This window comes from Geotrypetes seraphini, chromosome 6 (genome assembly GCF_902459505.1).
Source record: "Geotrypetes seraphini chromosome 6, aGeoSer1.1, whole genome shotgun sequence".
Lineage (NCBI taxonomy): Eukaryota > Metazoa > Chordata > Amphibia > Gymnophiona > Dermophiidae > Geotrypetes > Geotrypetes seraphini.
This window is the reverse complement of record NC_047089.1, coordinates 159,775,864-159,799,073: the sequence shown is the minus strand read 5'-3', so window position 1 is coordinate 159,799,073 and position 23,210 is coordinate 159,775,864. Positions and strand designations below refer to the sequence as shown.

The 23,210-nt window shown below is 41.9% G+C and overlaps 1 protein-coding gene across 12 annotated transcripts in view; it reads left to right on the top strand.

The window, feature by feature from the left end:
* Nucleotides 1-23,210, top strand: part of MCF2L (MCF.2 cell line derived transforming sequence like) — a 419,732-nt gene that overhangs the window by 331,353 nt on the left and 65,169 nt on the right. For all 12 annotated transcript variants that reach the window (XM_033948040.1, XM_033948048.1, XM_033948047.1 and 9 more), the window contains 3 exons: nucleotides 8,378-8,447; nucleotides 12,067-12,159; nucleotides 18,159-18,251. In XM_033948040.1, the coding sequence (XP_033803931.1) occupies nucleotides 8,378-8,447; nucleotides 12,067-12,159; nucleotides 18,159-18,251 (256 nt within the window). The remainder of the gene's footprint in view (nucleotides 1-8,377; nucleotides 8,448-12,066; nucleotides 12,160-18,158; nucleotides 18,252-23,210) is intronic.

Here is a 23,210-nt window from a genome sequence, read left to right as displayed (position 1 = left end):
CTTCATCCCAGTGTCATCTGATAACACCACCCTGCTTATGTGTTTGATTTATTTTGTTGACCTTATAGATCAGTGTTTCTCAACTTCTTCAAGCCAAGAACCCCCTAAGTCTAAGAAATATCAACCAAATACCCCCAACCAAGCTATACCTCAGAACCACCTAAGTTCTGCCCCAGACCCTGCCTCCATAATAGTAGTATAAATTGTAATGCAATTTCATCGATTCATTTTTCATATACACACGATAGAATCTTATTAACAATACATATATATTCTAGCTGACAGGACAAGTTCCAAAATCAAACAGCTGTAAGCACTTGAGGTTATCTAGTCCCCGTAACAATAAGTAAGGCTACGAAAAAGAAGTGATATGATAATTACTTAAGAAGAGAATACTTCCTATATACATCATATATAGATAGATAGATAGATATAGATATAGATATATATATGATGTATATAGGAAGTATTCTCTTCTTAAGTAATTATCATATCACTTCTTTTTCATAGCCTTACTTAGATATATATATATATATCATATACATATATACATCATATATATATATATATATATATGATGTATATAGATAGATAGATATATATATAAATATATACATCATATATATAGATAGATATATGATGTATACAGATATATATCTATATTTATGGTGAAACTTGTTCTATGAATTTAATTTCCTTGAATCTTGCTAGATCAGTCCAGATTGACTGGTTATGCCACCAGCAGATGGAGGCAACCTGAACTTTATGGTTACATCACCAGTATAAGAAGTGGTGCAGCTTGTAACTACTCAGTATGCAAAGCTGCACCACTTCTTATACTGGTGATGTAATCATAAAGTTCAGGTTGCCTCCATCTGCTGGTGGCATAACCAGTCAATCTGGACTGATCTAGCAAGATTCAAGGAAATTAAATTCATAGAACAAGTTTCACCATAAATATAGAAAAATATAGTTTCAGCCAAAAACGTTGTGAAAGTATTCAACAGTCCACGGCTTTGCACTGCATTATGTCAATTAACAATACTTCCTTGCGTTTGAAACATTCTGTATCATCACACCATTCCCTTCCAGTTCAGTGGACAGGAAAATAGTCCTTATCTGTCTCTATCATGGCTTGTCAAGTTCCAACACTAATAGCTGCCTGTATGTAGCAAGGGAAATATTTTTCATTTACCATGATGCGCAGAACATCTGAACATGCGCTGATTAGTGTTATACACATGTCTGATCTGCTTCTGCAGCTGCCACTCTGCCAGACTGAGGCTGAATTTATGGTTGAATGAGTTTTCTGTATACGGATGTTTTGGGTAGCATTGCAAGTGGAATATGTTTCCCTTGATATGGAAATACATTTCTGCTAAATCAGAAAATATTGAGATTCTGCCAAATGGCTTGAAAAAAAAAAGATTTCCTCATCTTGTTAAGTGAATCAGAAAGAAATGGTTTGCGAGCCTAAGATCAAAGAAAAGAAGAGTGAGTGTTAGAGCACTCTAGATTTAAAACAGAAAGGGGTCTTTTTACTAAGACATACTAACGAATTAGTATGTGTTTAGGTGCCATGCAACCCATAGGAATGCAATGTGCTGCAGACATTTAATGTTTACTAATCATTAGCATGCACTAAATCCATTAGTACACCTTAGTAAATAGACCCTATAGTATGACATTTTCAGATATTCAAATCCTTGGCCTCTACAGTTTGTATAGTTCATTTTTTCACCATCTTTCATATAATTACTTTATATTCATATTTGAATAATGAGAGAAATAGCTCTTGCCGAGTACAAGCAGGCATAATATTCTCACATGTGGGTGATGCCATTCAAGGAACCCTGTATGGAAGCTGCCAAGTGCCCGTACCACACGTATGTTCTCTAATGCCCATGGTCGACAGGGTGCTCAGCAAATAAGGCCAATACACTCTGTTGAAGGATTTTTCCATATCAATTACCAACAGCAAAGCAGGAGAGTCTCCCCGTTGAAGCAAAAACCAGGAGAGAGACCTCCACACACAAACAACCAACAGACAACAGTGGAGGTTTGAAGACAAAGGTGTGCAATTTTATTCAACAATCATAGTCTTGTAGCTCAACACGCAAGTGTTTCGGCTGGTACAGCCTGCTTCAGGAGCCTTTTTAACTTACGATCACAATTTCTCATATAATTGAGAAACTGATGATCCAAAGTAACTCAGGAAATCGAATGTGGAATACAGAGACCGACCATGTTTCATCAATATCTAGTAAATTCAAGAGATCAGACACTTCACCAATCATGCCAGAACTACAATCACAGCAGGCCATCATCATATCATTCAAAATATCTACTGATCTCCCCCACCCTCTTGTCCTCTTATAAGCCCCAATCCCTAACAGAAAACCTACCCCCTCCCAATTCCAGAATAAGGCCCTCAATAATTCAGAAGAGAAGCTTCCATCCACACACACACGCTACTGTTTAAAGGCTCCGACGGCTTGGAAGAAGTTACTCAAAATGTGCCGCGAAGATAAAGGGGAGGGAGGGAGATAGATTTGGGTAGGTAGGAGGGAGGGAGGGGGCCATGCGAGGAGTGCTGAAGGGTGGTGAGGTAACGAAAGGGAAGGGTGGTGGATGAAAGGAACAGACGCTGAAGGGGGGTGGAGAGGAACAGACGCTGAAAGGAAATGGGGAAGACAGATTGGGGAGAAGACGCTGAAAGGACATGGGGAAGACAGTGGGGAGAAGATGCTGAAAGGAAATGGAGAAGATGCTGAAAGGACATGGGGAATACAAAGTGGGGAGAAATGCTGAAAGGAAATGGAGAAGACAGAGTGGGGAGAAGACGCTGAAGGGAAATAGAGAAGAAGACACAGAAAGGACATGGGGAAGACAGAGTGGGGAGAAGACACTGAAAGGAAATGGGGAAGACAGAGTGGGGAGAAGACGCTGAAAGGACATGGGGAAGATAGAGTGGGGAGAAGACGCTGAAAGGAAATGGAGAAGATGCTGAAAGGACATGGGGAATACAGAGTGGGGAGAAGATGCTGAAAGGACATGGGGAAGACAGTGGGGAGATGATGCTGAAAGGAAATGGAGAAGATGCTGAAAGGACATGGGGAATACAGAGTGGGGAGAAATGCTGAAAGGAAATGGGGAAGACAGAGTGAGGAGAAGACGCTGAAAGGACATGGAGAAGACAGAGTGGGGAAAAGATGCTGAAAGGACATGGGGAAGATGCTGAAAGGACATGGGGAAGACAGAGTGGGGAGAAGATGCTGAAAGGAAATGGAGAAGATGCTGAAAGGACATGGGGAATACAGAGTGGGGAGAAGACGCTGAAGGGAAATGGAGAAGACAGAGTGGGGAGAAGACGCTGAAGGGAAATAGGGAAGAAGACACAGAAAGGACATGGGTAAGACAGAGTGGGGAGAAGATGCTGAAAGGAAATGGGGAAAGAGTGGGGAGAAGACGCTGAAAGGACATGGGGAAGACAGAGTGGGGAGAAGCCGCTGAAAGGAAATGGGGAAGACAGAGTGGGGAGAAGACGCTGAAAGGAAATGGGGAAGACAGAATGGGGAGAAGATGCTGGAAGGGAAGAAGACAGATGCCAGACTATGGGGGAGCGGAGGGAATAAGATGGGTGCCAGACCAATTGGGGGGGGGGGGTGAACGGAGAGGTACAGTAACAGAGCAAATGGAAGATGCAGAGAGAAGACAGACAGTGGATGGAAGGAATTGGATAAGATGAGGGAAGCAGAAACCAGATAACAAAGGTAGTAAAAAAATTTCTACTTATTTATTTTATTTTTTTGCTGTAGGATAAATAAGTATATTAGTTGTATTTATAAAAATTTATAAACAAAGCCGTGCCAGCTGAACATCTCTTTCTCTAGTTCAGCAGCCAGAAGTATGATTTATAAGGAAGGAATAAGCTAAATATTGCAGTACTGAGGCTTGTATTGATGCTGCGGGGCAGGGACAGGGATAGTTGTCATGGGGATGTGGCGGTGACGGGGACAAATTTCCCCGTGTCATTCTCAAATAGAGAGTCCTCCCAACTCTTTGTCGCCTTTGATCCTAATAGGCTAGGAGTTGCTGTATCCAAAATAACCATCTCTTTTGTGCATACTCAGGCTGGGTTGATGCCTCAAGGTCATGTAACAGCCCACAATGTACGGGCTATGGTTGCCTTGCTGGCTCATTATCACTCTGCATCTGTAAAGTGGCTGCTTCGTCCTGAATCCATATGTTTACTTCTCACTACTGTTTAGAACACAACTCTAGAAGAGACAGTTTGGGCAAGGAGTTCTGCAACATCTGTTCTCTGCTTAAAGCCATTTTTCCCTTCAACCCTATAGGGTTTTGCCAGGCTCCTATATAGTCAATGTTTAAACTCTTCCAAAGACATGATCGGGAGTCTCACAAGTGAGAATATTATGCCTGCTTGTCCTCAGAGAAAGCAGAGATACTTACCTGTGGCTGGTGTTCTCTAAGGACAAGTAGACATATATTCTCACAGCCTACCTACCTCCCTTAGTTGGCTTCTTAGCTTTTTTACTGGACCAATGATCCCGCAAGCCTACGTCGAGCGAGAAGACCACTGGTATGTGCAAGGTATGGGCACTGGCAAAAAAAATTTTTTATTATTTATTTATTTATAATTTGCAACAGCAAATAAAAGAAAATATAACTTCTTATGTGAGAAATACAGCAATGATTAAGTTTACAAATTATCATTTTAAACAAAAAAGAAAAGTAGAATAACTGTATGTCCTTCCTTAGACCACAAATAAGGGAGTTAAGGCCAGAATATGCGAGAAGAGATTTCTTATTTATTGAGGCAAAATATTAAAGGAAAGGCTTAACACAGGTTTGCTTCCTTATAATTCACTTTGTCAAATTCAGGCTATCTTTTTCAGCTCCAGAAAAGATTTTAAATGATCAGGAAGAAGAAATACATATTTAATTTGGGCATACTTCACTATACACTTCCAAGGATACGCTAATAAAAAAGATGCTCCCAGAGATATTACTTCATGTCTTAAGGAAAGAAACTGTTTCCTTCTTCACCTTTGTTACATCTAAGTATGCCCATGTTCTCTTGCCATAAAACAAATTTTTAGAGAACTTAAAGTATAATTTATAAATGAGTCCAAGTCCTTTTGAAATACGAAGGATATCAATAGTGTTGTTCTTAGTGTTGAATCAGAAATAGATTCCTCTAGGATAGCAGATATGTTTTTAACGTCAATTTGTGAGGATTGCATATTCTCCCTTTCCAAGGCCCCCTGGGACTTTTGGTGGAAAATGGAATGTAATAAATCTTGTTTAATGGAGGAATAAATTCTGAAGAATATTTCAAAACTTCTAACAAGTATTTTTTTAACATTTCATAGGGAGAAATCCCTGGGGACTTAGGAAAGTTCAAAACTCTCACATTCAACCTTCGGTTGTAATTCTCAATATTCTCTATTTTCCGATGTAATAATTCGCTATCCTTTATTGCAGCTGTTTTATAAGCCTGTTTTGATTGGACCTCATTTTGCAATTTCCCAATTAGATTTTTGGTTTCAGTATTTGACTGTTCAAATGTTTTAGTTAAATTATCCAATTTGGCTCCAAGAGCCTTTACCACGTCAGTTGTCTTCGTCGTGGCAATATCCAATTTCTGGAGCGTCTTAAAGATTGCAGCTAAAGTGTCCTCTCTGATAGGGGAAAACTCCCCAATGCTGGTATGCATCGGCAGAAGCTCATCTGCCATGAAGCCTTCCTCCGTGGTTGGATCGGGTGCACTCTCGGCTCCTCTTCCTTCCACTTCCAAGGCAGCTGCCTCGGCCGGACAGGGAGGCGGGACATCTGGTGCAGGCGAGAGTGAGGTCTGTCCCAGCGAAAATGAGCCTTCTCTACTCATATTTGCAATGGGAGTCAAATCGCCCATTTCAAAGCAAACCGCTGGCAGGTAATGCTCCAGGGTACACTGTAAGAGGGCGGACGAGGGGGGTCGAGGAGGTAAGCGCCCACACACTACCCTTCCTCTTCGTGTGTGGCATGTTAAAAAGAAAATTTTCCCTGGTTCTCTCAGTCAGGCAGCGCACTTCTCCACAGCTACCTGAACGTTCTCACCGCTGCCATCTTGGCCACTCTAGGGCACTGGCTAAAAATTTAAAGTGACAGTGTACTTGGCTGTATCCATACTGAGTTCCATGGATAATGTCACTCACATGTGAGAATATATGTTTCCTGTCCTCAGAAAACACCTTCTAAAGGTAAGTATATTTGCTTTATATTAGAGTACAAACTTGGCTGGCTTCTTTATTTTAGAAAGAATATTTTTCCCTGAACTCTACTCCATGGAGAATTGCCAAAAGTCAAGGGAGAAGCTTAGGGCATTGACCAGACACCACAAATGGATTGTTAGCATATATATAAAATACATTTCTCTTTTTTTTTTTTTTGGCTTGAAAGGCAATAAAGGAGAAAAAGCAAATTGATATTCCTTGCAAGCTTAGTGCAGGAACCACCAACCAGCATCCCTTTCACTTAATAAAATGTTTTTGAGTGTCAAGTAAAAATTATATTTTTGCTTTTTACTCCAGAAATCTGGTTTTAAAAATATTACCGTATTTTTCGCTCCATAAGACAAACTTTTTTTCCACCCAAAAGTGGGTGGAAATCTCAGTGCGTTTTATGAAATGAAGGTGAAAAATTTGAATCCCCCACATGGTCCCCCCTCCCCGCACACCAGCTTTTTAAACACTGTCCGCCGTTTCCCCCCGTACAATTGCAACAACCCCCCCCCCCCCCCACGGCCACACCCATAATCCCATGTCATTTTTTAGTGTCTATTTCAACCTCAGTCCTTCTACACAGGCATTCTTCAAAGCAAAGCTTGAGGGTCAGTGGTTGTGGCCATTCATATTTTGATTCTTCCCTCTCTCCTTAAAGAATGACATGAAGATGGTTTCCCGCGGTTATCTGTGGGGACTGGAACGGTGATGAATTTTGTCACCGTGTCATTCTCTAATCCCCACCAGTCATAACAAGGGTGTGAAAATCTTGAGTGCTTTGTGTAATGACTCCACAGCCCTGGGGAGAAATACAGTAGAAGGGGGGGTGAAGAATTTCTGTAGAGGGGGACCTGGGGACTTTACTATATCGCAAGTCAACAAGATAATCTAAGCAGTTTGCAAAAACTTTAGGGTAAAAATACACCAAGGAAAAATGGGGAAACCACACTAGGGAACTAAAGTTACAAATGTTTCCTATAATAAGGAAGAGGTAGGAAGGAAATAAAATTAATCCTAAAGGAAGCATGAGGAAGACAGGAAGTGATAAAACAACACATTCTCATGAAAATGCCAAATGCAGCGAACCTTTCAACTGCACCACCTTTTTAAACACTGCCTCGCCGCCCCTCCCCACCTTTCAGCCGCACACCTTTTAAAAGCAAACCTCCCCCACTGCCGTAACTTTTTCAAGCCTGGTGGTCTAGTGTATATCCCTCCCTCCACGGCTCTGCATTATTTTCCGGCAGCAGGCACGCGGCGGTCAGGCCCAAGCTTTACACGCTCCCGCTTGGGCCTGTGCCACTTTCTGAATGGCTGGCGGCTGTTCTCGCGGGACTCGCGAGAACTGCTGCCAGCTATTCAGAAAGCGGCGTGGGGCCAGGCGGGAACATGGAAAGCTTGCACCTGACCTCCGGGCTCCTGATTTGTGCGCCTGCTGCCGGAAAATAATTCTGAGCCCTAGAGGGAGGGAGGGAGGGAAGAATTTAAAGGGTACGGTTTTGTTTTGTTTTTTAAAGGTACAAAGGGTAGGGGTATGATAAAAAAGGTGCAAAGGGGGGCAAATGATTAAAAAGGAACAAGGGGGGCTAAGATAAAAAAGGTACAAAGGGGGAGGAGATTATTAAAAAGGTACAAGGGGGGTATGATTAAAAAGGTACAAGGGGAGCTATGATAAAAAAGGTACAAGAGGGGATATGATTAAAGGTATGGGGATGATTAAAAAGGTACTGGGGGTATGGGGCCTGCCTGCCTGTCACTAGGCCACTAAGCCTGCCGGCCTGCCTGCCTGCCACTAGGCCTGCCTGCTCTGTGCCCTGTCCCGGCCTACCACTAGACCACCAGGGGGAGGGGGGTGGACAGGGGACAGAGCATGGCAGGAAGGGGGGACAGGGTACAGAGCCTGGCAAGGAATGTGGAGTTGGGTGCAGAACCTGGCAGGGAGAATTTGGTTCAGAATGTTTTTTTTCTTGTTTTCCTCCTCTAAATATAGGGTGTGTCTTATGGAGCGAAAAATACGGTAGTTTTTTTTTCTCCATTACTGTGCTTGTTGCATTGAAAACTGATTGCCTGCCCCTCTTCTCTTTTTTAAGGATATTCTTGAGAGAACTAGAAAATTACAAAGATTATCCAGAACTGGTAGGAAGGTGTTTTCTAGAACGGGTAAGTTTACTGTAAAAACCTGTTTATTGTATGCTTGGTGTGCCTCAAATTGTTACATTGAACTTTCTAACTGCAAAAAAGAAATCTAACTTTTAAACGAGATCCCCTCCCTCTATGGGCTACATAAAGTTTTAGAAATTCAAAATATAGTAGATCATTAAAAAAACAAATCTAGAGCCCAAATTCTGAAACTTTCCTGAGCAATGGTAATGACTAAATATGTGGAAACACTTCTGTTGAAAAGAAAATATTAATTCAGTTTGCAGAAATTGACTTATGTGTGATATTTTTTATGGTATATCTGGAAATTTTATGGAAATGAGGTGCAAGCAAATTATATTTAAGGCCTATGATATATTTAAACTGATATGCATTGATAAAATACCCTGATGTAAAAATAAATGGTTAAATGCTGGCAACATAAAAAATGACAATAGGCAGACCATACAGCCTTTCTCGTGGAGGGGGTTAGCCAGACACCCTGTTTGGGGTGGGCTTGAACCCAAAATGGGTGAGCACAACCAGTGGTGTAGTAAGGAGGGTTGGGGGGAGGCGGATGGCCTCTGACATCAACTTCGCAGAGGGGTGCTGGCGCCTCTCCTCCTCTCAAGTTCAATTTATTTAATATACCTCAAAGGTAAATCTAAGCGGTTTACAATAAAAATTTAAAATAAACAATTAAAAAATAGGGTAGGGAACAAAAATTTAAAAAAACGTAAAATACAATTGAAAACATGAGGAAAGAAGGGAATCAGTGGTTGCAAGAAAAACATAAAGATTGGGAAGAGGGATGAACAATATGATAGGGGAGGAAACAGAAAATTAGTTCTGCTCACACTGATATGAGAAAACCAAGAATGCAACCTTTGGGAAAGGTTGCCATCAAAGAAAAGTAAATTAAGAGCATGCTTGAAAGCCAAGGAGAAAGAAAAAGCTCCGAGCCACATAGGGAGGAGCGATGACAAATCGGCCGAAGCCTTGGGGCCAATCGGCTAGGTGTAGGGGGGGGAGGGGTAGGATAGATATGGGGTGAGCGGAGGGGAGGTCGCCCCTCTCGATCCGGCATCACACGAGGCGGACGCGGCTTTCCTCCTGCTCACCCTCGACAAAAAAAAAATAATAATTTTCCTCACCTTGGAGGTTCCCTCTCTGGCTATGTGCCTTGAGGTGAGCGGGAGACGGATGCGGCTTCGTGGCCCCCAGCAGTCCAAGCGCTACCAGTAGATCTGCGGGTAAGAGCGCTGGGGGCCTAGACGGGGTTGGGCCACTGCACAGGCGGCCTGGGAGCGTCGCCGGCCCGTCTGTGCCGCGAACCTCTGTGGCCGGGAGCGCCCATTGCCAAATAGCCTCTTTTGCAGCGTGCACTCTCTCTGTCGAGGCACGCACGGCTCGAGCCGACGCCGGATTTTGGGCGCGTGGGAGCGGATCGGGGGTAGTCTTCGGCCTGGAGCGGCAGCCAACTACAGAAATAATATGCCTTTAATTGTATCTTGAAAGTTGCGAATGATTTTTCTGAACGGAGATAAAAAGGCAAAGAATTTCACCTGCGCGAGCAGCATCTTCCACTTGCTGCTCTCACCAGCCTCGGCTCCCTTCTGACATCACTTCCTGGTCCCGTGACTAGGACATGACGTCAGAAGGGAGCCGAGGCCAGCATGAGCAGCAGGTGGACGATGCTGCTCATGCCGGCAAATATTTCAAGAGGTACATGGAATGGAGGCCACTCAAGAGGTGGGGAAGAGTGGTACACGGCACGGCAATGCCAGGCATCACTGCCCTGGGTACCAACCTCCCTTGCTACATTCCTGAGCACAACAACTCTGTCCCCTGATGCCCCTTATCCCCATCTGGCATCTCTCCCTTAGCACCCCCTAGGCAGTTGGTGGTTGGGGGGGATGTAGTTCAGCTTTTTGTGTGTTTTATTTGAACATGAAGATTTTTTTAATTGAGATAATTTTATCATATTGTAGTGGTTTTGTAATTTAGTATTTAGTCATGGTTTGGTTGCAGATTGTATTGTATTACTTTTTTCTGTAAACTGCTTTTAAACTTTTTGCACTGAGTGGTATATAAAGTTAATAAATCAAGTGTCCCTCAATATCCTGGAGGGAAAAGTGACAGGAGTCTTCATTTTGCAGGGCTTAGGGATCCCCATTAGCCACATCACTGCTGTGCTGGGTGGGCCTGAGTTCATAGTGTATGGGCCTGTGCCCACCCATGGCTATGCCACTGATCCAGTGTGTCCATTTAGTGTGCTTGTTCATTCTTGGATTCAGATAGTCTTCTTGTCTACCAGCTCCATGTGTGAAGTAGAGGTCTGCACGGGAACGGGGATCGCATGAATCCCGCGGGGGTCCCGCAGGAATCTCCCCCTAACCCACAAGACTCCCATGGGGACCCCCCTCTGGTCCACGGGACTCCCACGGGGACCCCCTTCTAGCCAACGGGACTCCCACGGGGATGGAAGGCTTTGGAAGCAGGGTTCATCCATATAATATAATGGACACGTCAGTCTTAGTAAAAGAGGGGGTTTATAAGTTAATTACCTGAACAGAAAACAAAAAAAGGGTTCCACCAAAGAGATTCCAGAAGGAAAACAGCAGCACAAACACAAAAGAAACTTTGGAATTGATCCTGTCAGAAGTAATTGCTGCTTTTTATGGGGACGGGCGGGGATGGAGGTAATTCCTTGCGGGGATGGGTGGGGATGGAGAGGATCCTGACAGGGATGGGTGGGGACGGAGAGGATCCTGGCAGGGACGGGTGAGAATGGGTGGGATTTCTGTCCCCGCGCAACTCTCTAGTGTGAAGCTTTTCCACACATTCGCCATTTTTTTTGTAAAGAAATAATTCCTTAGATTACTTCAGAGTCTATCCCTTTCACTTTCAGCCTATCTAGAGCTTCCTTTCAATTGACCCACCTTTGTGAATTTATACCATAGAGGTATTTAAATGTCTGTATCGTATATTCCTTCAGTTTTTCTTCCAAAGTATAGATACTGATATTTTTGACTCTGTCCCCTTATGAAACCCCATTTTTTCTAGGATTCTTTCACTGTGGATCACACCCATTCTGTTTTTGTGCCTTTCCTCAGCTAAACAAATGGTGGAGAGCTTAGTGGTTAATAGCCGGGTCCCCTATACTCTGCTCTTTCCTTTCAACTAATGTATTTCTTCTTCTCTTTCAATTAGTATACTTTTGATTTATTGTGAACCACCCTGAAAACTGTCTTATTGGGCAGTATATCAAGCTACTCGTATGAACTTGAAATTTGAAACTATGAACTTGAGCCAACTAAAGAAGGCATCCAGCACAGGTACCTGTGCTGCAAAAGCACCAGTTTTTACACCCCAAATTAGATATTATGAACACCTAAAAATAGAAGCCCTAATTAAATCACAGCAGTCTACATACAGTACTATATGAATACAGTACTAAATTACACATCTGGATGGGTGATCCTATGTTTTTAAATATTTTTAACAGCATTTTGAATGTGCTTTTAAACATTTGATGATAATTTTTTTTGTTGTTTTATGTTCTTCAGATGTCAGTAATGTGGCCAATTGATATCTTTATTGATTGTTTGGTGTTCTTGGTGATTTTTTTTTAATATAGATGGAAGATTTTCAAATTTATGAAAAATACTGTCAAAATAAACCAAGATCTGAAAGTTTATGGAGGCAATACTCGGACGCTGCATTCTTTCAGGTATTTATGTTTCTTATATGTTGCACTGAAGACAATTTTCAGATGTCTTTATGCAAGTAAACTTGAATTTGTCCACATAAGAATGTGTTTTGAAAATTCCCTTCCCCATAATCATTGCTGATAAAAAAAAAAGTTTGTGTCTATATCAGAATGCATGTATTTATTTTTAACCTGTGGATAAAGGAGGCAGGATAATTTCATGTTGAATTCACTGTAACTGCTCTGCTCCAGTTGCAATGCAGGTGAAACACCCACAGGTACTTTTTGATCTTAACAGTGTGTGTGCTAGCACATTTTGAAAGAGAAACTGCAAAGGGAGTTTCCCTTTCTGAAGATCTCCAGGTTCTATGAAGAAGCTGAAAATGGCCCCATTTTGTTCTTCCTAATCCAAAAGATGTTGGAAAGAAATTATACATAAGGGGTTGAGAATGTCTGTCTGGGAGAAAAAAACAACCTCTGAAAATGTAACCAAACATGATAAATCTGGTGTAAGGGATAAACTTATCAAAACCCACATCAGGTTCGAAAATGGGCCAATTTGGACAGGCATTCCAAACAATTAGGGGCCTCAAAAAAGAAATAATCCCAGGGTATTTCTATGGGAGAGCTGTTGTGAAAGCAGGACTTAAGTACATTGCTATGTTTTGAATATTTAACCTATAAAAGGAGTTGCACAATACTTGGTAGTCTTGGATAATATATGAAAAATGCTGGGGAGGGTTTTTAGCCTATGATTGAGAGAGAGTCAACACTGTTTTGGTATGACTACTCCATTTTCTGAGGCTTTTCCTACCCATTTAAGATTGTTTCTGTAGAGATTAATTTTTGGAAGATGCGTAAAAGGAGTCGGTTTTAGAGAATATAGAACACTGAATAATAATATATTATATAGTGGTTTATTTTGAATGTTGTCCTTTACATTAAGTCAAAATAGAGCAGCCATTTACTTAATATAGGTAAGAACTCAGTGGCCACCCCAGCAAAATAAGCCATCAGAAACCTTCTACATCTAAACACATACACCTCCTCTGTTCGATGGAAATATACAGGCCAACACAACAGCCTTTAGCTCAAAAAATTCATGTTGTAATTCATGTGTTTAACCACAGGAGCAGCCAGGTTTTGTTTTCTATTTAATTATATTACTTTTGTGTTCTCCAAGTTGCACACTAAGGGCTCCTTTTATCAAGCCGCGCTAGTGGGATTAACGCGTGCGACGTTTCATCACGCGCTAACCACCGCACTGGCCAAAAACTACCGCCTGCAGTAGCAGCTAGTGCGGCCGGCGATTTAACGCACGCTATTACGCACATTAAACCACTAGCGCAGCTTGATAAAAGGAGCCCTAAACCTCTGAGGGGTCTGCCCAATATAGAGTTTATTACAGGGGCCTCGCAGGCTATAAACCACATATTCTGACCTACAGGTCTCATATTGCAGCTTGTATTTCATCTTATCTGGACTAATGTGTTCTGGATGGAAACAACAGAAATATTCATTAATCCAGTTGATAAGAAGAAATACAAGCTGCAAGAGTACCTGTATGTTGTCATTTGTGATTTATAGCCTGCGATGCCCCTGTAATTGACTTTATTTTGGGCAGACAAAATGTTCTCTCTCAACAGCTGTGCTTGCAGAATTGCAAAGGACTCAGTTGTACTTAGAACAACTTTAGCAAGAGGATATAAACTATTATTTGTCTACTAGTCTTTAAGCCTGTTACATTAACGGGTGCTAGAATAGATGTGTGTGTGCTTCTGTCTGTCTTTCTTTCTGTCTCTCTCTTTCCTCGGCTGTCCACCACCACCCCTTGCCTGCTTTCCCTGTCCAGTAGTAGCCCTTCTCCCTTCCTTTTATCTCCCCCGTGTCCAGCAGCACCCCTTCCCTGCTCCCCCTGTCCATCATCACCCCTTCACTGCTCCCCCTGTCCAGCAGCAGCCCTTCTCCCTTCCTGTTACCTCCCCCCTGTCCAGCAGCACCTCTTCCTTGCTCCCCCTCTCCAGCAGTAGGCTTTCCCTTCCTGTTACCTCCCCCCTGTCCAGCAGCACCTCTTCCCTGCTCCCCCTGACCAGCAGCACCCATTACCTGCTCCCCCTGTCCAACATCCAGCTTCCTGGTCCGTTCGCATCTACCCTCCTCTTCAAAGCAGCCTCGCTGAGGATCGCGGCCAGCTGTAGCGAACCTCGCAGGCCGCTCTTCACGTCGGTAGCCCGTTCCCTCTGACACGATCCCATGCGTCAGAGGGAACGTGCTACGAGGTGCAGAGCGGCCTGCGAGGTTCGCTACCGCCGGCCGCGATCCTCAGCAGGGCTGCTTTGAAGAGGGGCAGTGGTTGGTGAGTGAGGGCAGAAGGGGGGAGTCACCGGGGTATTCCCTGCCTCCGTGTTCGAAAATGGAATTCAGCACGGAGGGACACAGCATACTGTCAGGGAACACGCTGTCCTTAGTGTGCATGTGCGCTTATGATTTTATTATAGAGGATTATGAAGCATACATGGAATGAGAAAACATGAAAGTCTCAAAGATTATTAGCTAACCGTGTATGAGTTGCTCATTCACAGTAAAGTTCCAGATGGTAATTTTCTTCTAACTATTTCTGCTATTAGGGAGCACTTTTGGGCTTATTATAAAGATCTCTATACCTGTGATTCCCACATTCAGGTACCTGATATTCAGGAGTACACCTCCCAAAACTTACTGAAGTACAAGCTGCTATAAAATTTGTATTCTCTTAAGCCTTCTGACATTAATGGTTTCCCAAATGAATTTTATCAAGGTTTTGCTATCCCCATTATTAAAAGATCATATTAATGCAGTTTTATAAGGGACTCCCTTTCTTGGATTGATGATAGAAGCTTGGAGTGCTGTTATCCCAAAAGAAAATAAGGACAAAACTGAATGTACCTCCTTTAGGCTTATATCGATCTTTAATGTAGATGATAAAATTCTGGCAAAAATATTAGCCATGTGTTTGAGTGCTGTGCTGCCGCCACTTATTCATCCTACTACTAAAATGGTTTGTGGCCTTCATCATAAGGGATACGGGGACAGACTTAAATATCTTCAAAAAAAAAATCTCAATCTGTATACTTTGGAGGAAAGATGGGAGAGGGGAGATATGACAGAAACGTTTAAATACCTACGTAATGTAATGCGCATGAGTCTTGTCTCATTTGAAAGGAAACTCTGCAATGAGAGGGCATAGGATGAAGTTAAGAGGTGATAGACTCCGGAGTAATCTAAGGAAATACTTTTTTACAGAAAAGGAACAGTCTCCCGGAAGAAGTGGCAGGGACAGAGACTGTGTCTGAATTCAAAAGGGCCTGGGATAGGCACTTGGGATCTCTCAGAGAGAGAAAGAAATAAAGGTTACTGTGGATGGGCAAACTAGATGGGCCTTTATCTGCCATCATGTTTCTGATCAGGTTGATTTTATCCACCATAGACAAGTAGCAGACAACATTTTGGTGTATGATTAATCTTAATTTTATAGTACAAAGATGCCAGTTCGTCATCTCAGTATTGATGCTGAAAAAACCTTTGATAGGCTTCATTGGGGTTACTTAGATGCTACCTTAGCGGAGTTTGGGGTGTTTTTCAATTTTAGGACATGGGGGTGTGCTTTATATTTATATCCTAAATCTTCCCCCCCCCCTTTACTTTTTACTCTTTCCATGGAAACTTTTGCAGCAGCAGTTTGAGCAAATCCAGGTATTGTGGGAATTTGTGTAGGTGATCATGACTACAAGATTGCTCTATTTGCAGATGATATCTTGCTTTTCCTAATGAGACCAATAATATCTTTCTCTAATTTGATCAAAGCGATTAAAGATTATAATAAAGTCTCTGGTTTCAAAGTTAACATGGCCAAGAAAGAGGCAATTAATATTTCTTTGAATAAGAGGTTGATTGTGAACTTGCAAGCTTCTTTTCCCTTTAAATAGGCAATGTAATTTATTTTGTACTCAGGGGTACATCTTACAGTATCTTACAATGATCTTTTTCAGGCAAACTATTACCAATTGATAAGGACTTTTCAGAGTGACTTGTAGCACCCATAGAGAGTAGCCTAAGGAAGCTGACCAATTGGAAGTCCACTCCCAGCACATCCCAGAATGCACTGGGAAAGAAGCTTAAGATTCCGGTTGGCCCAGGTGCCTAAGGCCCTTCCTAAGGGAGGAGCCTTAAGTGCCTGGGCCAATCAGGGCCTTAGACCCCTCCCTGGTGCATCCCATGATGCTCCGGGAAGGGGCAGGCCCGTCATTCAGTGGACACAGGCTGGCCAGAAGGATGAAGCATCCCTTTGGCAGGCCAACTTAAAAAAGGTACTGTGGGGTCCAGGTGGGCTGGGGGGGGTTCCAGCAGGAGTGACTGGGCATCCCTCCTGCTGCTGATCTTTGAGAGGAAGGGGTTCTGGCAAGAAGGACTGGGCATCCCTCCTGCTGATGATCTTTGGGGGGGAGGGGGTTCTTGCAGGAGGGACTGGGCATCCCTCCTGCTGATGATCTTTGGGGGGGGGAGAGTTTATGGCAGTAGGGAGTGGGCATCCCTCCTGCCAGAGGATGTCTTGGGGGTGGCGTTCGGAGGGACTGGGCACTCCTCCTGTTACAGACATTCGGGGGTTCAGACAGGAGGGACTGGGCATCCCTCCTGCCAGTAGTCTTCGCGGAGGGGATGGGTTCCCTGCCGTGGCCACTAAACTGATCACGGCAGGGAGATTTCCTTGCTGTGATCAGCTCAGTGGCAACCCGATTCTCTAACCAGCGCCTGTGACATGGATGCCGGTTAGAGAATCGTGGTGTTAGATGGGCTTAGGCATCTGTCCATGAGGATAGATGCGATTCTATATAGGATGCGTGTGTGCGATTCTCAAAAGCCGTTTAAGTGGCTTCTGAGACTGGGCATCCTATACAGAATCTGGCATTTAGTGTCTTGTCTTTGCTTTATATCATTTCCTTAGTTGACAGGTCCAGTTCCTCTGGCTCAGTGGCACAGATGGGGACTAGGTCTGCAAGTGAATTAACTCTGAGTCTGACTGGGATAAAATGGAACTCGCTGTTTATTGTACCACTAAGGCTCTGAATTTACAGGAAAACTCCATGAAAATACTTTATTGCTGATATCTTACATCTGTGCATTTACAACACTGTTTCTCTGTGGTGTTGCCTCTTTGTTGGTGTCCCTCTGGAGAAAAGTGTTCTGATGGCACTGTTTGAAGGCCAGGTCATTTTGGAAGGCTGTTCAGGTAAGTTATCATGTTCCCTGGGATCCAGGTATCTTTTTATTCAGCAGACCATTCCCGGGATTTACTATTGCAAAGAATGCTTGAACTTAACAGTGCCTTATTGCTGCAGCACTGTGTGACTGACTTTGATGCATTTTTGGAAAAAGACTGGACTTCCTCCTTTGCAGACTTGGTTCTGATGGCTTTTATATATTTGTGTTACGAGTAAATTGCAGGCTACGCATTTTAAATCCCTTGGAATGCGGGAAAAACTGTGGAGCCCTCTTGTGTCACTGAGTTCTTGAAGTATTTGTATTTTATCTATCTGCTGGTTTGTAACCTTCCATTTTCACTGTGGTACTTTTTGATTTACTTTTTGGGCTAGGGGAGGGGGTTAGTGGGTTTGTTACCACTGAAAAAGTGATGTTTCATTTTGTTTTATATTTTGCCTCAGTGGAGTGTATTTGTTTTGTTTTCTCAGGCTTTGTACTTGGAAAACCTTTTTTACTATTGCTTCTATTGCTCTGCTTTTATTAATAAAAGACCTGAGATGAGATGAGATTCAGCAGCCTTTGCTACTAAGATCTCATTGGCTGCTGAATCTGGCAGTGAATCAAGGTGCGGTAAAAAGCCTTAACACACCTTGATGAGTTCCCCCCCCCCCTCTTATAATGTTGATGAAATTAATCTGTGACTGTTAAACATTCCTCTGAAGTGAATGTTTATGAATGAATATGTCAATGACTTCTCTGTGTTGTGTTTAATTTTCATGCAGGAGTGCCAGCGGAAGCTGGACCACAAGTTGAGCCTGGACTCCTATTTATTGAAGCCTGTACAAAGAATAACCAAATACCAGCTATTACTGAAGGTAGGGCCAGTAGAATGATAGGAAAGTGCAGGGTTCTGTAAATCCATGTCATGTATAAAATGATAATATATTACCATTCGAAAAGAACTTCTGTATTGTAAATTGTAGAACCAAGCAGCTTTAGCAAGACCAAAAAAAGCAGATGCTATCAGAAGCTTCAGCAGCAGTTCTAATTAAACTTCTCAAAATAACTACAGTAATCTTTTTTGTCGTTTGTGCATATGTGCCATTTCCTGCTTACTGCTGTTGCATAGGATCACCTCAGTCTTTCCACGGAGCTGATCAGATAAGCCAGAGCACCACTAGAGCTCATCTCAAGATGTTTTTCACTACAAGATTTCATATTTTAAGTTTCTCATAATTCTTTCACTATTATGAGGTACTTATTTGTCTAATGAGCATAGGTTTTCCAGCTGTTTTTCTTTGGTTTATGTGCTAATTCAATGTAGGCTTTGATTGAGGGCACTCTCTAAAGTTAAAAGGGGATAGATTCCGTACAAACATAAGAAAGTTCTTCTTCACTCAGAGAGTGGTAGAAAACTGGAATGCTCTTCCGGAGTCTGTCATAGAAGAAAACACCCTCCAGGGATTCAAGATAAAGTTAGACAAGTTCCTGCTAAATAAGGACCTATGCTGGTAGGGCTAGTCTCAGTTAGGGCGCTGGTCTTTGACCAGAGGGCCGCTGCATGAGCGGATTGCTGGGCATGATGTACCACTGGTCTGACCCAGCCATGGCAATTCTTATGGTCTTATCTCATGCCTACAGAGGGGGAATTTGTGTTCCAAATCTAGTTGTTTGATTTCATAGCACTGTTTTTCTGGTGAGATATCCCATAAAGAGATCTCAGTGGCTTTTAAAATTGCATCTGGTGCAATGGGGCCATATCCATTAAAAATAACTGCTGTTGCAATGCCTTGGGTCCAACCCCTAAACATGCCCACTTCCGGACTTCAGTGTCACTAGGCACCATAGACCCCAGAGGGTGCCCAAGGGTGCCTAATTTTTTTAATAAGTTTTTAATAGTGCGATCAATTATCACGCCACTTAAAACCAATTAAAACAAAAGTTAGGCACCGGTATGCGCTATCTAGGTGCCTGCTGGCACCTAACTTTCAGCGACTTTTTGAAGAATCTGGCCCTGTGTAATTGGCTATCAGACTACATTTCCTTCCCTTATGTCCAGTGTCACTGCTCACAATATTAGAGCAATGGAAGCATAGGTAGCATACTTGGGATCAGGCTCCATGAAGGAATTTTGCAGGGCTGGTTGTATATTCACATCCCACTACTTTTTGTGTTTTTGATTCTTTATACCTTTTTGCATATTACAAGTGTAGAAGGTAAAATCATATGAACTTATAAATACACACTTGATTAACTCTCATATAACACATTAAATACAAAATTTCATTACAAATTAATATTCTATAATATTTTGAATATTATGTAATACACCTAATATTTAAACTATTCTTATTGAATAGAAAACCCTCCCATCCCATCCCCTCCCAACACAGAATTACATACAAGTACCAGTACAATGAAACTATTGATATATTCATATATTATGAGATAAATAAAAATGAAACCCACCCATTTCCCCTCTAATCAAATATCTTGGGAAAAAGTTATCATTCATTACAAAAATCTGTTAATGGTCCCCAGATCTTCTGAAATTTACCAAAATATCCTTTTTGTGTTGCTATTGTACATTCCATTTTGTATATATGACATACAGAATTCCACCAAAAGTTGTAATTTAACCTGCCATAATTTTTCCAATTGTATGTTATTTGCTGAATTGCTACATCACTACTTTTTAGGAGAGGACTTCTGATACAAGAGTAGATTTGGCCCCTCTTCCTCCAGAATCCCTTTCTGGGTTAGAATCCAACTCCATCCTCCTTAGGCCCATTTCTTTTCTCCACCGAGCTGCCTTATTTTAAAAAAAGAAAATATGAAACTGGCTAGTTGCTGCTAGAATAATTGTTGCCTGCCTGTTACAGCACCTTGTTATTTCTTTTCCCTGAAGTCAACCTGTAACTAGGGAGTCTCATGCAATGAGACTTGCTAGCCTGCTTAGCCATGGGAAAAAATAATTCACCTGTAGCAGGTGTTCTCTGTGGACAGCTGTGTACAAGTCCTCATATAAAGGAGTTGTATTCTGCTCAAGCTGAATAAATGGACTGAGGACCACTTAGAAGCGGCATGCATGCGCAGTGAAGCGGCTCAAACATTTCTAGTATGAACATTTCTTATATGAACTCTATCAGTGACATCACCCATGCTATGAGAACTTGTATCCTGCTGTCTACAGAGAATATGTGCTACAGGTAAGTAACCTGGGCCCTCTTTTACTAACAAAGTTGATGTAACACCGATAGTATATATAATGTGGTTTAAATCAAGGGAAAAAAGACCTCAAAATACCCCAAGAGTGTGATCAATGAAGTCACAACTATTTCGGGGTTGGGTATCATCACAGGTCAAAAACCCTTGAATTTTAATGTTTTTAATTTTAATTATTTTTTTAAAATTTTCTTTTGTGATAAATATTTAAGTGAAAAATATAGTGTGTATCAATTTTCTATCAATATTTTCTTCTTTATGGATGAGCATTAAATGACCAGCAACTATTGATTCAGTTCCATGATTATCGTTATACTTATATTTAGAAAATATTAAGCACTTATCTTAATAACCCAACGGAGGCCCGGTCCGTTTCGCACCAATGGGCTTCTTCAGGGGTAATGAAAAGGCTTATTATCTTGCCAGTTGAACTTCAATTTTGCTCAAAGATAATGGTGTTTGCCGCTGGTGAAATCGTTGCTCGATCAAAAAAGCATAGCACAGTCTGGAGCGCTGAATGTGCCATCGCCTCGCATATGAAAACAGGCTAAAGAAGTTAGGGCTCTTCACTTTGGAGAAGAGATGCCTGAGGGGGAATATGGTATAAGTCGGCAGAATCCTCAGGGAGTAGAATAGGTAAATATGAATCGATTGTTTACTCTTTCAAAAGTGCTAAGACTAGAGGACACACACACAAGTTACCTAGCAATACTATTAAAACGAAGACTAAAAAGTAAAATTTATTCACGCAACATATAGTTAAGTTCTGGAACGCGCTATCTGAAGAAGCAGTAAAAGTGTAACTAGGTTTTAAAAAGGTAGCGAAGTAGCCTAACAGCTAGTATAGTGGGCTAAGAATCTGAGGATCTGGGTTTGCTTCCCATGGTGACTCCTTATGACTCTGAGCAAGGCACCTAACACTCCCCAGATACCTACAAAAAAAACCCTTAGATTGTGAGCCCACTGGGAATAGAGAGTCTGAATGCAATATGTAAACCACTTTGATTGCATCACAGAAAGGCAATGTATAAAGAATCAAATTTTTAGAATGTTCCTGGAGGTAAAATCCATAAACTCTTATTAAGGTAGACCCTGGGAAAGCCACTGCGTATTCCTGGGGGCTTGGGGTGGATGGGAGCTACTTATGATGAGGACAAGGCCAGGCCATAACGACCAATTTCAGCCAAAACAGAGCAGTGAATTTCAGCCACATATTCAGTTTTGGGCAAAACCGGAAAAAAAAATATATATTTTTGGTCATCAAACCCCTAGCAGTCATCAGGGAAGGGGGCAAATATCAACGTTTACAGCTGCCCCTTTCCACTATCATTTATACTTGTTTTGGTGTAGCTGTAAATGCCAGAATCTTTTTTTTATACGGATATGGATTCCCTAAGTGAAATAAAGGAATCCACATCTGCACTATAGATTTGCCTAGGACCCTCCTCTTCCTGCCCTACCTTACCCTTTGTGGAATGGTATTTACACGTCAATCGTAAATCTCTCTACACATATAAATGCAACTATTTATACATGGGGATGCTTCTAAAATAAGGACTATAGCCTCACAAAAGTTTACAGCTGCTCCCAAACAGATGCAAATGTGTGCTGGTACTCTGTGAAAAAACTAAGGTAAGGTACAATTGAAATTGTACTTTAAAAAGAAAGAAATTGCCTTTTGTGGTCAGAAAAGTCATATATTCTCTGATGTGGCTGTTTAGGAGTTAAGAAGAAAATCATTCCTTCAGTTGAAAGCTAGAGTGTTGTCTTTACATGTGTACAGTTCTACCCAAAATATGCCCCCAGAAATGCCTAAGCAGGTATTACCCAAAAGTGCTGTTAGCAGAATACTTTCAGGGTACCAGCTCTTAACATGTGTATAATAAACATTTTCCAAGTAAAATGTTCTTTTGATGTGGAAATGCTTTATAAAATTACTACCTTCCATTCTTAAAATATAATTAGTGTTAGGTGACCAGTGCTTTGCTCTGTATGTGCCTTCAGTGCTGCTCTATGAGAAAACTTTAGAGGTCATGTTTCCTGCACGTGTCTTGGGGGCCCTGACTAATGAAACACGTCGTTCCAGCACTGAATATGAAACCAATCAAGTTTTGGTGAATGACATTCCTAAGAATTCATATTTTCATCTTTTGTTAGCTGCACTGGACCTTCTGAGGTGTGTGGCGGGTTATAAATATTAGAATGTATTAGAAGTTTGTTTGAAAGAGAGTGAATATTGCCATATTATGTTGACATATATGGCAACCTTCTGGGTTAATAAAGTTTTGGTGTTTTTTAAGCAGTGGTTCAATCTAGCCATCTGTGTGGAGGCACATTTTTAAGAGTGGAGGAAGAAAAGTGGAAAGATATGTTTCTTTTTGAAAATGATGTTCTTTAAGCTCAGCTGAAAGGTCCTCCCTGTTCAACCCCTCCAAATCCCTCCTTCCAGGAACCTTCTTGAAGACTTTTATATGTACTGAAGTGGTTTCTGATGCTGGTAAGGTGACTATGCAATGGTCTGTTTTCTCCTCTGGCATCTGTTGTACAGAGGCCTGATATATCAAGCTCTGGAGATGTTATTTTCCTTAGTTGACATTTGGAGGATTGTA